At 36.2% G+C, this 13,369-nt stretch overlaps 1 protein-coding gene across 4 annotated transcripts in view; it reads right to left on the reverse strand.

Moving 5' to 3' along the window:
* Nucleotides 1–13,369, reverse strand: part of TRDN (triadin) — a 401,037-nt gene that overhangs the window by 325,885 nt on the left and 61,783 nt on the right. For all 4 annotated transcript variants that reach the window (XM_012506168.2, XM_003255652.4, XM_004087640.2 and 1 more), the window contains exon 2: nucleotides 8,499–8,708. In XM_012506168.2, the coding sequence (XP_012361622.2) occupies nucleotides 8,499–8,708 (210 nt within the window). The remainder of the gene's footprint in view (nucleotides 1–8,498; nucleotides 8,709–13,369) is intronic.

Below are 13,369 nucleotides of genomic sequence, written 5' to 3' on the forward strand. Positions count from 1 at the left end.
CTCTTCACATGGACACCAGTGAAATGTGAAAGATAGTATTTGGAGTTGTGGCTTTTGGAGTCAATTAGGTCTTGAGGGCAGAGCCCTCACAAACAGAATTAGTGCCCTTATAAAAGAGGCCTAAGAGAGCTCACCCCTTCCATGATGTGAGAACACAGCAAGAAGCCTATGAGCTGGAAAGTAGGTTTTCACGGATACCAAAACTGCTGGCAACTTGATCTGGAATTTCCCAGCCTCCAGAATTGTGAAATAATGTCTGTTTATAAGCTATCCAGTTTATGGTATTTTGTTATATCAGCCAAAAGAGACTAAGAGAGTGAGACACATGCAAAAAATAAAATAAAATAAAGGGTAGGATGCAAAACTCCTGAAGTACATTGGATTCTAAAAGATAAAATCCATTTGATTTGCAATTTTGAAAAAATAAAATACTTGCATCTGCAAGTATTGTTGGATATTTAGATGCTTTTAAACCAAAGGAAAAACTAGGATCCTGATTTAAAAGCACTTTTGGTGAGCTAATTGTTTTATTGACTGCAGAAGGAAATGACTGTCACTTTGCTAATCTACATTTGAATAGTCATATTGTAGCTCCAATCCTTGCTTTTCAATATCTGAGGCATGGGCATTTTCCCTCTGCTTTAAAAAACTTTCTCAATTGACATTTTTCCACACTCATCTTTACTATTAACTTACTTCAGTAGTTTGGAAATGTGCACTTGTGTGGGACCTAATGAAATTAAACACAAACATCCCTAGTTACAATTATGTGGTTATTTCAGTATATAATAGTTTATGGCAGTGTAAAACTAAGTTTACTGATACTCAACTGTTACTTCTTGAGGCAAAAGGAACATTACTGAATGCAAATAGATGTATATTTCACCTCTCTTACTCAATATGACCCCAATCAACCAATTTTTTACCAGCAAAATTTTGCGACAGATGTTTAAACCTGGAATATTTCCAGCTAACTGGAGCTAGACCTGTGTCAAATAACAGGCACTTTATATTTCAAAGCAAAATAAAAAACTACTTCTGGCTTCTTTTACCCCTGTCAAGTATCCAGATGAAAATTAGGGCACATATTATACTTTTATTAATAAATATGTATAAAAGGTGTGACTATTGAATTTGCTTTTCTCTTCTTAAAAAAAGCCCATGTTAAATATAAACAAGATTTGAATCTATGCATATAATAAGAAATGGGAACACATGGTTTTTGTAGGTTTATAGATTTCTATAGATTTGTTTCCAAGCTACGATTCAACAGAAATAATTTTCTGGTAGCTTAAAAGTCAAAATATTATACTACTCCAGTTGGATGATTTACTGGGATCACTATATTATAAATTTAACAGATCAGTGGAGAAGAGATAATACAGCAGTTAACATATTCTGACTAATTATTTAATACACATTTGTTTAATGAAGTCGAGGTTAATTTTGGAAGCTTTATTTTTTTGTTTGTTTGTTTTTGTTTTTGTTTTTGCTTTAAGATAGGGTCTCACTCTGTCACCCAGGCTGGAGTGCAGCGGCACAATCTCAACTCAGCACAACATCCGCCTGCTGGGCTCAAGTGATTCTCCCACCTCAGGCTCTTGCCTTTATTAAAACAACAATAAAAACAATATCCGGCTTTACCACAATTTCAAAAGAGAATTTTAAGACTAAAAATGTAGGAACAATATAATCTAAGAATTAAGAACACTTCTTAAAAATGAAAACTTTTTTTCTTTATCTTTTTCCTCATTTCATGAAGAATCTATACACTTTTTATTAGAGTCTGGGAAATATTGAATTATAGAACTCTTTGCTTCCTTCAGGTACTCATAGACAGACTGAAGTTGGGTAGTAAAATGCATCTTTTTAGGTGTAATGACCAAGAGGACCAAATAGGCCTGGGGTAGTGAGCAAAATATATGGAATTTGAGATATGACTTGAATCAGAGTAAGAAACACACAAAATGTGCTTCTTGAAAACTCAGTACAAATGAGAGTTGATAGAGTCCTAAATGTTGCATTTAGTGTTTTAGTCTTCCATGTTTCCTAAAAAGTAATAACATATCCGTGTGTGTGTGTGTGTGTGTGTGTATGTGTGTAAAATTAAATGTTAAATTTGTACTTTCTGACTGACTTTGGGCCTTCCCTAAACGATTTTACTCTGCTAAACTCATAGCCTGATAAACAGTGCACCTGCTTAACTGGGCTAAGTGCCAAGAAAAGAAAAAAAGTCAGGAAAATTAATTTCCAAGAGCAGTAGATAAATGGCACACCTCATTAGAAAATCTATTTAAAAGGCACATCAGGAGGTGTCTGCAAGACTTTTCATAAGAAATTGATGCTTCCTACCATTATGTCCTTGCTGGCTCTCTTCTCAGATTACGGATCTTACTTCCTGGTAATAAGATTCAAATTCAAGTTACATTTAATGAGTCTCTCCTATGTGCCAGGCACGTATGTTTTACATAGATTATTGTATTTAATTCTTACAAAATTGGTTTGAAATAAGTATATTTTGTGGAATGCTTGCAAAAATTACAAAGTGTGCTTTGAGACACGCTGGTACAACCATGTAATGATGTTTTCCTCTTATGGATGAGGATGCTAATGAATGATGATCCTTGTTCTTAGGAAGGAAAAGAGTTACCACACCCTATTGCTGTACATTCTGACCTAGAGGAAAATCATCAACATCCACTAATGCCTTAGTTTGTAGTCATTTATTTATAAATCCTATTTGTTTGCACTTCTGATTGTTTAGAGAGAAAGTTGTCACTTCATAAATAAGCAAAAGAAATTTATAAGAAATTTCAACCAAAGCCTACAAATTCTGGCCCCAAAAGATCAGAATACATAATCAAGGCACCCCTTCATTTTCTGAGAGGGAGGTCTTTCTGGCTGAGTATGCAGAAGCTTGAAGGGAAGATCTCCAGCAGCCTTTGTAAGTCCCTAGCCTCAATTACTAAGAGAGCAATATTTCTCTGTCCTCCCACCCCCCACTTAGGGTTTCCAAAATCATTCTTCTTTGAGGACAGAACTAAAGTCAATGTGGATAACAGAGAGATCATACACATTGGTTTGTGTCTGATGTCCTGAGGTAAATCTTAATTGCTCTCCATTTCACTCTCACAAGTATCCTATTTCAGCTGTTAGATGATATTGTTGTCCTATATGAAGACTTTGTACACTGTCAAAGCACTAAGCTGGAACTATCTTCCCAGAATTCCCTTATATGTATGTTTTCAGGTAACAGTTGGAAACAAGACATTTTTGCAAGTTTTGGAAGGCACAAATGTGGCAATAATGAAGCCATTATTTATTGTCTGAAGGTTGGTGTAGGGCAGGTGCTTCTGCAGCTCATGCTCATGATCCCACAGAGTCTAGCTGCCCTTGTTGTGTGGCAACGGCCGCCACATCTCCAGCGCACACTGGACTGGCTCCTTCAGCATCTCCAAATCCTGGCCAGGTGTGCGTGCAGTTCCATGGGGGACAGGCGTCAATTTATCCTGCAGCTCATCCGCATAATTGTAATTTGTGGTGGTGAGAGACAAACAAGTCTTTCAGTTTGTTCTTGTCACTTTCAGTTTGTCCCAAGTCCCTCTCATTCTATCCATCTTCCCTTCCCAATTTCCACCCTGACTACTTTGCACCCAACACCAGATGCATTGCAACAGCCTTACATAGATTAATCAGCTACCATGAATTCATAAACGATATAATAAACTCTTATCCTATGTAATTCAGAGTAGCTTTCAGCTATTGTGTCAAATATTGACAGATATGCATAGTATTGTTTGAATATTATTTGGATGTTACATTAAGTAAGAAGTGTGCTGTAGGTGAAATATCTTTTTCAGTCTGTTTATTTGGTGCCTTAAAATTTGTCTCATTTGATAAGAAGAATCAAAGTCAAAAATTTTGCAGAATAGAAAGCAAGATGTTATACCCATTTCACAGATAAGAAAAGATAAGTTCCTAGTCATGTTAGCTTGTAGGTTCCTAGCGCTGAACAATGAACCCAAATCATCTAAATGAAACACAAATAAAAGCCACTTCTGCATGTCCCCCACTAGTAGCAAATATATGCATAAATCAGACAGAATTCTGAAAATAAGGAATTGTAAAGGTTGCCCAGAAGAGCAACCTTTACCTACTTTTCTAAACTTCCAGAGAGTAACTGACAGCTGCCCTGACTTTCTGGCCTTCCAAATCATTTCCAGCTTATTTCTTTTACCACTAGCCTTGTGAATACTAACAATTACATATTTCAAAGATTATCACATAGTACAAAAGATTCATCATGATAATACTAATCCCTAGCAAAAGTTTGAATTGTGTCTATCAAAATTAACATTAAATGTGTGAGTATAATTTACATTTTGAAACTGTTATTGAAGCCATAATTTATATAGTTCTTTCATTTTTATAATACACATATTTCAAGAATTGCATATAAATCAAATATTTGTAAAGTTAACAATGTACAAGTGTACTACAGAAATTATCATTGAAAGGAATTTGTTCTTATTTTATAAAATGCACAGCTACCTATAATTAGATTTTTAGATTAGATTACTTAAATATAAGGCATACTTATAGTTCACAGTAGAGCTTCCATTGGAGCACTGCAATTAAGTTCCATGGGCAATGGCTATGTTACTGGCATTTCTTCTGTTAGGGAAATACTTCAGTCAATGCTCAAGGGAAATGAAATTTTGTAGAGTAAGGTAACCAAGTGTCTTTTACTTAAAACTCTAGGTCACAATTTACATTATAGACGTTACAACTGTGTGTATTTTAAGAGCCTCTATTACACAATAAACTATGTATTGCCTATTTAGATTAGACATTTATGACTCTGGATAAATAGCCCTTTTGCTTTCCTTGATATCATGGGACTTTTCGCTACTTGTTAGATGATGCTCACTTTAGTCCAGCTACCAATGGTATGCTGGCAGAGTCAACTCAATCACACCCTGTATTAGGTTGTTCTGGCGTTGCTATAAAGAAATACCTGAAACTGGGTAATTTATAAAGAAAAGAAGTTCATTTGGCTCACACTTCTGCAGTCTGTACAGAAGCATGGTGCTGGCATCTACTCAGCTTCTGGTAAGGCTTCAGGGGGCTTACAATCATGGTGGAAGTTGAAGGGAAGGGGTAGCAGGCAGGTCACATGGATGGATGGCTAGAGGAGGAGCAAGAAAGAGAGTAGGGGGCAGGGGAGGTGCCACACACTTAAAAAATCATATCTCACAAGATCTCATTCACTATTGTGAGGAAAGCACCAAGGGAATTGGCCAAACCGTTCTTCAAAAATCCATCTCGATTAAACAATAATCTTCCAAGAGGCCCCACGTCCAACACTGGGGATTACAATTTGACATGAGATTATATGGGACACATATCCAAACTATATTATTTTATCTCTGGCCCCTCAAATCTCATTTTCTTCTCTCACTGCAAAATACAATCATCCCCGACCAATAGTCTCCCAAAGCCTTAACTCATTCTAGCATTAACTCCAAAGTCCAAAGTCCACAGTCTCATCTGGAAACAAATTCCTTCCACCTATGAGCCTGTAAAATCAAAACAAGTTATTTACTTCCAAGATACAATAAGGGTATAGGCATTGGGTAAACATTACTGTTCCAAAAGGGAGAAATCAGCCAAAGGAAAGGAGCTAAGGTCCCATGTATGTTGAAAACCCCACAGGGCAGTCGTTAAATCTTAAGGTTCCAAAATAAGCTTTCACTCCATGTCCCATAACCTGGGAACACTGATATGAGGGGTGGGGTCCCAAGGAATTGGGCAGCTCTACCGTTGTGGCTTTGCAGGGTTCAGCCCTGGAGGCTGCGCTCACACATTGTTGAGTGCCTGAAGCTTTTCTAGGTGCAGGGTGGAAGCTGCCAGTGGATCTATCATTCTGGGGTCTGGAGGAAAGTGGCCTCCTTCCCACAGCTCCAGTAGGCAATGCCCCAGTGAGGAATCTGTGTGGGTGAGTCCTCCAAACACACATTTCCCCACTGCACTGCCCTAGTAGAGATTCTCTGTTTGGGCTCTGCCACTGCAACAAGCTTCTGCCTGGGCACCCAGAATTTCCCATACATTCTCTGAAATCTAGGTGGAGGCTGCCAAGCCTCTTTAACTCTTGCACTCTGCATGGCTGCAGGCTTAACATCACATGAAAGCCACCAAGGCTTATGGCTTGTGCCCTCTGGAGTGGGAGCCTGATCTGCACCTGTGGCCTTTTAAGCCACAGCTGGACCCAGAGCAGCCAAAATGTAGGCAGCACTCTTCTGAGGCTGGCCAGGGCAGTGGGGCCCTGAGCCTGACCCAGGAAACCCTTCTTACCTCCTAGACATCTGGCCCTATGATGGGAAAGACTGCTGCAAAGGTCTCTGAAATGCCTTCAAGACCTTTTTCCCATTTTCTTGGCTATCAGCACGTAGCTTCTTTTTAGTTATGCAAATTTCTCTAGCAAGCGGTTTCTCCACAGCCTGCTTGAATTCCTCTCTCAAAAAAGCTATTTCTTTCTTTGCCACATGGCTAGGCTGCAAATTTTCCAAATTTTTATACTCTGCATCCCCTTTAAAGATAAGTTCCACCTTTAGTCACTTTTTTGTTCCCACATCTTTGAATAGGTTGGTAGAGGCAGCCAGGCTACATCTTGAATGTTTTGCTGCTTAGATATTTCTTTCAGCAGATACCCTAGGTCATTACTCTCAGGTCCATACCTTTACAGATCCCTAGGCCATGAAAAGAATGCAGCCAAGATCTTTGCTAAGGCATAACATGCATCACCTTTGATCCAGTCTCCAATACATTCCTCATTTCCATCTGAGACCTCATCAGCTTGGACTTCACTGTTCATATCACTATCAGCATTTTGGTCTCAACCATCTAACCAGTCACTAAGAAGTTTCAATCTTTCCTTCCTCTTCCTATCTTCTGAGCAATCCAAACTCTTTGAACTTCTGCCCATTATCCAGTTCCAAAGTTGCTTCCACATTTTCTGGTATCTTTATAGCAATACCCCACTACTGGTGCCAATTTTCTGTATTAAGCTGTTCTTGCATCGCTATAAAGAAATACTTAAGACTGGGTAATTTATAAACAAAATAGGTTTAATTGGCTCACAGTTATGCAGCCTATACAGGAAGCATGATGCTGGAGTCTTCTTGGATTCTGGGAGGGCTTCAAGAAGCTTGCAATAATGGTAGAAGGAGGAGAGAGGAGCAGGCATGTCATATGGCCAGAGAAGAAGCAAGAGGGAGAGAGTGGAGGGGGGAGGTACCACACACTTAAACAACCAGATGTCATGAGAACTCACTATTGTGAGGACAGCACCAAGGGGACAGTACCAAACCATTCACTAAAAAATGCATCCCTATGATCCAGTCACCTCCTGCTAGGCCCATATCCAACACTGGGGATTATAATTCATCATGATATTAGAGGGAACACATATCCAAACTATATTATACCTTTATGCCAATAAACCCAAATAACAGAGTTCTATATTTTCATAATTTTATATTGTATTTCTTCTTGACATCTGTGGCATAGCCATTTCCTGACACAAAGAATAAACATTTGATAAGTAATTGCTGAATGAGTAAAATTCCATAATGAGAAATAGGAGAACCCTGAATATGTAGAATGCAATTAATAGTATTTATAGTGTCTGGGTCCTACTGATTCTACTCCTGTTGGAGGAAGTAAAAAGGGGAGGGGAGAGTACATATGAGAGAACACATTAAAAGATTAATGAAATGTTTTGCTTATGGTAAAAAAGTGAAAAGAATAAATTCACTCATCTAGTCATTTAACATTTACTGAACACTTGGCTGATTCCTTTCCTTAAGGAGCTCACAGTCAATAGAGGGTGTCATATGTCAAAACAGATAAATACAGTTTAAAATGTGTAAAATATCATTGAACAAAAAATGAACAATTACATGTAATTTTGTGAAAAACTCTCTTTATTTTCAGGAACTTGAAATAGGATGGCTGGTGGGAGAAGCAGAGTTTGTCTGGCAAGGATGCTTAGGACCAGATGACAGCAGGACTTAAAAATACTTTAAAATATTTTCCATTTGTCCAAAAGTTTTTCGATTGGTTTGGTTTTATATTGCCAAGTGTAAAGTGTAAAACCTACAGATTATTCCTTATTAATGCTTGATAAAGTACCAGTTCCAAAGAAATCTTCACCCAAGCTTTTTAACTATTATCTTTATGAACGGCAACATTCAGGCTTCGTTCAGCTCTTGCAAATAAGGATATCAATTTAATTGGAAATCAATAAGTACCACAGACAAAGAAAGAGAATAGGAGGAAAAAGAGAAGAAACAGATTTCAGTGATCCTTAAGCACATTCGTGGGGTGTTTCTTCCTCACACTAAGATGAAAGAGAAACCAAACAAGAACTGGAGGGGACACTGTTTCTTTCCATTTGAATTAATTTTAATTTTAAAGCCAAATTTTATGGAACTTACCTGAAAAGTTTTTGTAATCCACTAAATCAAACATAACGACTGCAACAGCTGACCACGTGATTATCAGGGCAATGACCAGAAGCCAGGCTGCAGGGGAGCTGAATGTCGTCACTATGTCTTCTGTGACTGTCCTCTTCAGCACTTTTCCAGGGGATTTAGGCACAGATCCATTTTTGCTGTCTATCACAGTTGTGGTTGTAGATACATTTCCTAATCAAACATTCAGAAAGGAAAATATAATTTAGAAATTCACGGTAAATATTGATGATAAGAGGCACTGACTATGAGTGTTGAACCTGTTTATACCAGTTTCTAGAGCAGACACAACTCCTTAGTGGCAGGACAAAGCCTCCCTGTCCACTAGCACATTATATTTTCCTTAGCATTTACTGTTCACCCTAAAACTCGGGTGCTCATATAATCAGTGTTTCTCACCTCCCAAGTCCTCTGAGGGAGAATCAACACAAGTGATAAAATGGTTCAAATGGATAAAACTTCTTCTGAATACTTTAACTTAATTGCATAATTGACCCATCTAGTGAGGTCATCTAATGAGGTCATTCATGTTTTGTTTGTTTGTTTGTTTGTTTGTAGGGGCACAGAAGATCTAAGAGAATGATGTTAGAAAGTCTTACTATATCCAGTACCTCTTTTATTCCTGATTTTAAGAGTCCACAAGTTCATGAGAGAAAATTCAAAAAATATAAAAATAAAATAAATAGATAAGTAGATAGATAGTTTTAATCTCACCACCCAGAAATAACCACTGTTAATATTTTGCACCTATATTTCTGTACATACATGTTAATATATAAATATGATTTATCTGGTTTTGACAAGTCATTAGTACATTGTCTTTTACTTTTTTTACTAGGTAATATATCAGAAGTGTGTTTTATTGCCATTCTGTATTTCTCAAAATACCATTTAAGTGGCTTCATGACATGTAATTTTATGGCTGTGCATAATTTAATCAAAAAGCTTTCTACCTTGGGATAGGGCAGAAATTTTCTCAGCACATATTGTTATTTATTTCTTTAGGAGAAAGTCCTAAATATAGAATTCCTGGGACAAATAGCATAATCACTTTTATAGCTTTGAGAATACATGCACGTATTTGAAAGTTAGTATCTTTTAAAAATTGTGTATGCCAGTAGTTGTGTTACTTTATCCTTGACAATACTATCAGTGATGTTTAAAATTTTTGCAATGACATAAGAGAAGATTTGAATTTTATTTGCAATTATTTGATTACTAGAAATGAGCTGTTTGTTTATTTTTCCTTGGTATTTCTTTTCTTGTGGGTTTTTCCTCCATTTTTCTGTAAACCTCCTTTTGGTGGTTTATAAAATTGCATACATACACACATATGTAAGATAATAACACTTTAACATTTATGTTGCTTTTTTTTGGTGACTCTTTACCTTTTCTTTTAATGCTATTTTAATATGCAGAACGTACATCTAACAATGTTGTAACTCATTCTTCTTCTATAAAATTGATGCTACTATATGGCTAGAAAGCCTCCTGGATGGAGAGAAGACATGTCTGATTATCTGGGCTACACTTGACTCATAGAAAGTTAAATCTACGAGTAACTGAGAGATCATCTGAAACAACTATTTCATGTTACATTTAAGAACAATTGCAGACCTACCAGAAAATTAAAGTCATGTTCATAGCACTTTAAATCCCAAATTATACAGATGTGAAGTAAGTAGTTGAATACTTAAGGGAAAACAAAATTCTACCAATCCAAATATTTTTGCCAAAAGCAAAGTTAAAAAACATATTTTTGTGTATTAAAATATAGACCACATTGTCTATAATAATTTAAGAATTACATGCCAAGAAAGAAAACTTTGATTCAATATAAAATACATGATTACATTGTTTCAATTTTACTATTTATCTCCAAATTGCAACATCTCTATGTGATGGATACATAAGAAAATCTAAATTTTCAAATTTCTTTTTTTTTTTTTTGAGACGGAGTCTCGCTCTGTCGCCCAGGCTGGAGTGCAGTGGCGCAATCTCGGCTCACTGCAAGCTCTGCCTCCCGGGTTCACGCCATTCTCCTGCCTCAGCCTCTCCGAGTAGGTGGGACTACAGGCGCCCGCCACCACGCCCGGCTAATTTTTTGTATTTTTTAGTAGAGACGAGGTTTCACCATGGTCTCGATCTCCTGACCTCATGATCCGCCCGCCTCGGCCTCCCAAAGTGCTGGGATTACAAGCGTGAGCCACCGCACCTGGCCAAATTTTCAAATTTCTTTAACATTTTTCACAAAGTAAATTTTACCCAACTGGAAAGAGTAGCTGTAGTTTCTCTTAGAATGTGTCCAATAATAATGAAAAGATTTTAGCCTTTGTGCTGTTTGAAGACAGGGTGGAATTAAAGTGCTTCTTTCCATTAGTCTCTTGATCTACCATCACGACTCTTCCTTTCAAGTATGTCCAGCTTTTTCATGGAAACAGTCAAGCAAAAAAGTTATGCTTTGGGCTTTATAGATAAGAGATTGGAATTAACTCCTGGCTTCTCTCTGCATTACCCAAATGGCTAGAAGGTCACTATTACACTACATCTCTGAGTGAGAAGCATCTATATCTGATTAATGAGATTGGTAAGACTCAATTTGCAGGTGTGTGATGGTGGAGAAATAACTCATGCAAATTGTTTGACATATTTCCCGGTACATGGTAGTCATTTAATAAATGACGATACAACAACTACTGAACTATATCATAATCATTATTATCATCACCACTATTTTCATTTATTACATAATCACCTTCATTGCTACCAGCACAACTATGACTCTGACTACAACTACAAATATCACTCTAAGAAAAGGCTAGAAAGGCAGGATTAACCTCGGAAACAAAGGTGGAAGCACCAACTCTTCAATAAATGCAGGCATTTGTTTCCATTTAATAACCACATACATTAGGCTATGATATTTTCAGGGAATCAAAAAAGGATTCTCTGACTTCCTTAGTATCCTTTCCAATCAATTAATTGACTGCTTGTAATACAGGCAAAGAGGAACATACAGTATAATTTATTCATACAAGTAGAAGCTGTTTTGTCCCATTAGCAAAATTAAGAATGATGATCTATGGCAAACAGAGTTTTTTCATCACGGTACAAACATTATCACTATAACTGAATTATTTAAATTAGAAAAACAATATTTGAACCCTTCAAACAGTTATGTACACAGGATGCTTGTAGTATAAGTCCAGTTTATAAGATAATTTTTAAGTACTGGAGAAAGAAATAACACTGCCAGCAAAATTAAGTACTGTAGTTAATAAAGTCGTACTCTTCTGGTTTCTTTAGTCATAAAATGATACTATCCTTCTCTTTACAAAAATGAGATAAATAACATGAAATTCTATGACTAATCAGGAACGAAAATCAAATGCAGTCAAGGGTACATACTAATAGGTAGTAGTAATCAAACAAAATTAGTTTTTTAGTTATTTTTTAGATAACAGTGATAAATTTAGCCCCATATTTTCAAAAAATTCAAAAGCTGATAAGGAACATCGGAGCAAAATAATTTAATTAAGATGTTTAAATGGCTTTAGGTAGAAATTAACAATAGTGACAACAAATCTCTTTTCTGAAAAAAAACTGTGGAATACATATCCGAAGTTCATGAACTCAATTTAGTGAAAATGATAGCAAGATGAAAAAAGAAAACCTCTAAAACCCAGATTTTACAAACTGCACTTGAGGTGGTGCTCAAGAAGGAAAATTTTAAAAGGACTCATATAATATCTTCTCATTGATTATTGTGCCACATTCACATCACTCCTAATGGTAGTTCTGAAAATGGATGAATGATAGGAGTGCTTTGAAATGAAATTTAAGACCCCAGTAGGGCTACAAGTGAATCAAACCTTTGGAATAATGATTTGCAGCAAAGTAAACCAATTATGAGTGTTTAGGACTGGCCCACCTGAAAGTTGATGTGTTGTAATCTGCAGTTTTTTAACCACTGGAAGCCTTCCTACTACCGCTAAGTGGAGAACACAAGAATTGCTTTTGCACTTCAGATTCACTTTATTGAGTTGTATATTAGAGACTATTTCTGTAAACAGTATTACACATACCTGCTTTGTATACTGAAACTCACGGAGTAATTTTACTGATATTTGATACAAATTAGTTGAATCCTGGTCACATTTTAAAAAGGCAAAATATTTAAACAGAACATGAATTTATATGTACATATATATATATATATATACACACATTTTCCTTTCTTTGATCAAAAAATTGAGAAAGTATAAGTATTCAGAAATGCAAGCTCTGAGTTAAAAATGAATTTTATGTTTTTTAAACAACTGACATAATATGAATTCTAAATTTTTATTCACTTAATGATCCTTCCAATCCAATTATGGTACAATTTTTAAATAGATGAAAATGATAAATTAATACTAAGTTATGTTTTTCATTGTCCTTTTTTTAATCTTCACACCCTCAAAATTTCCACTTAAGAATTAATCATGACTCAAAGATAATGAAAATATGTTCTGAGTATACAACCGCAAAGCTATAAGCAATTTGAAAGTAATCTGAAGGTCATCCTTCTTAAAGAAAATTATGTGTTGCCCTTGTTATGAAACACATTAAGTTGTACCTTTCAATTTCCATTCAGATTTACTGCAGAAGCCACACAGAGCCAAGAGGAATAAAATTGAGAGGGAATAAATTGCCTTCTCTGACAGCTGGTCAAGATAAATGCAAAGAACAGAGTGTGTAATCTGAGATTATTTAATGTTTGAGAAGCACTTTAAAGATGACAAGAGCTAGTTATTGATATGGCAGAAAAAATGAGAGGTAAATACTACTGAGCA

Source organism: Nomascus leucogenys, chromosome 3 (genome assembly GCF_006542625.1).
Source record: "Nomascus leucogenys isolate Asia chromosome 3, Asia_NLE_v1, whole genome shotgun sequence".
NCBI lineage: Eukaryota > Metazoa > Chordata > Mammalia > Primates > Hylobatidae > Nomascus > Nomascus leucogenys.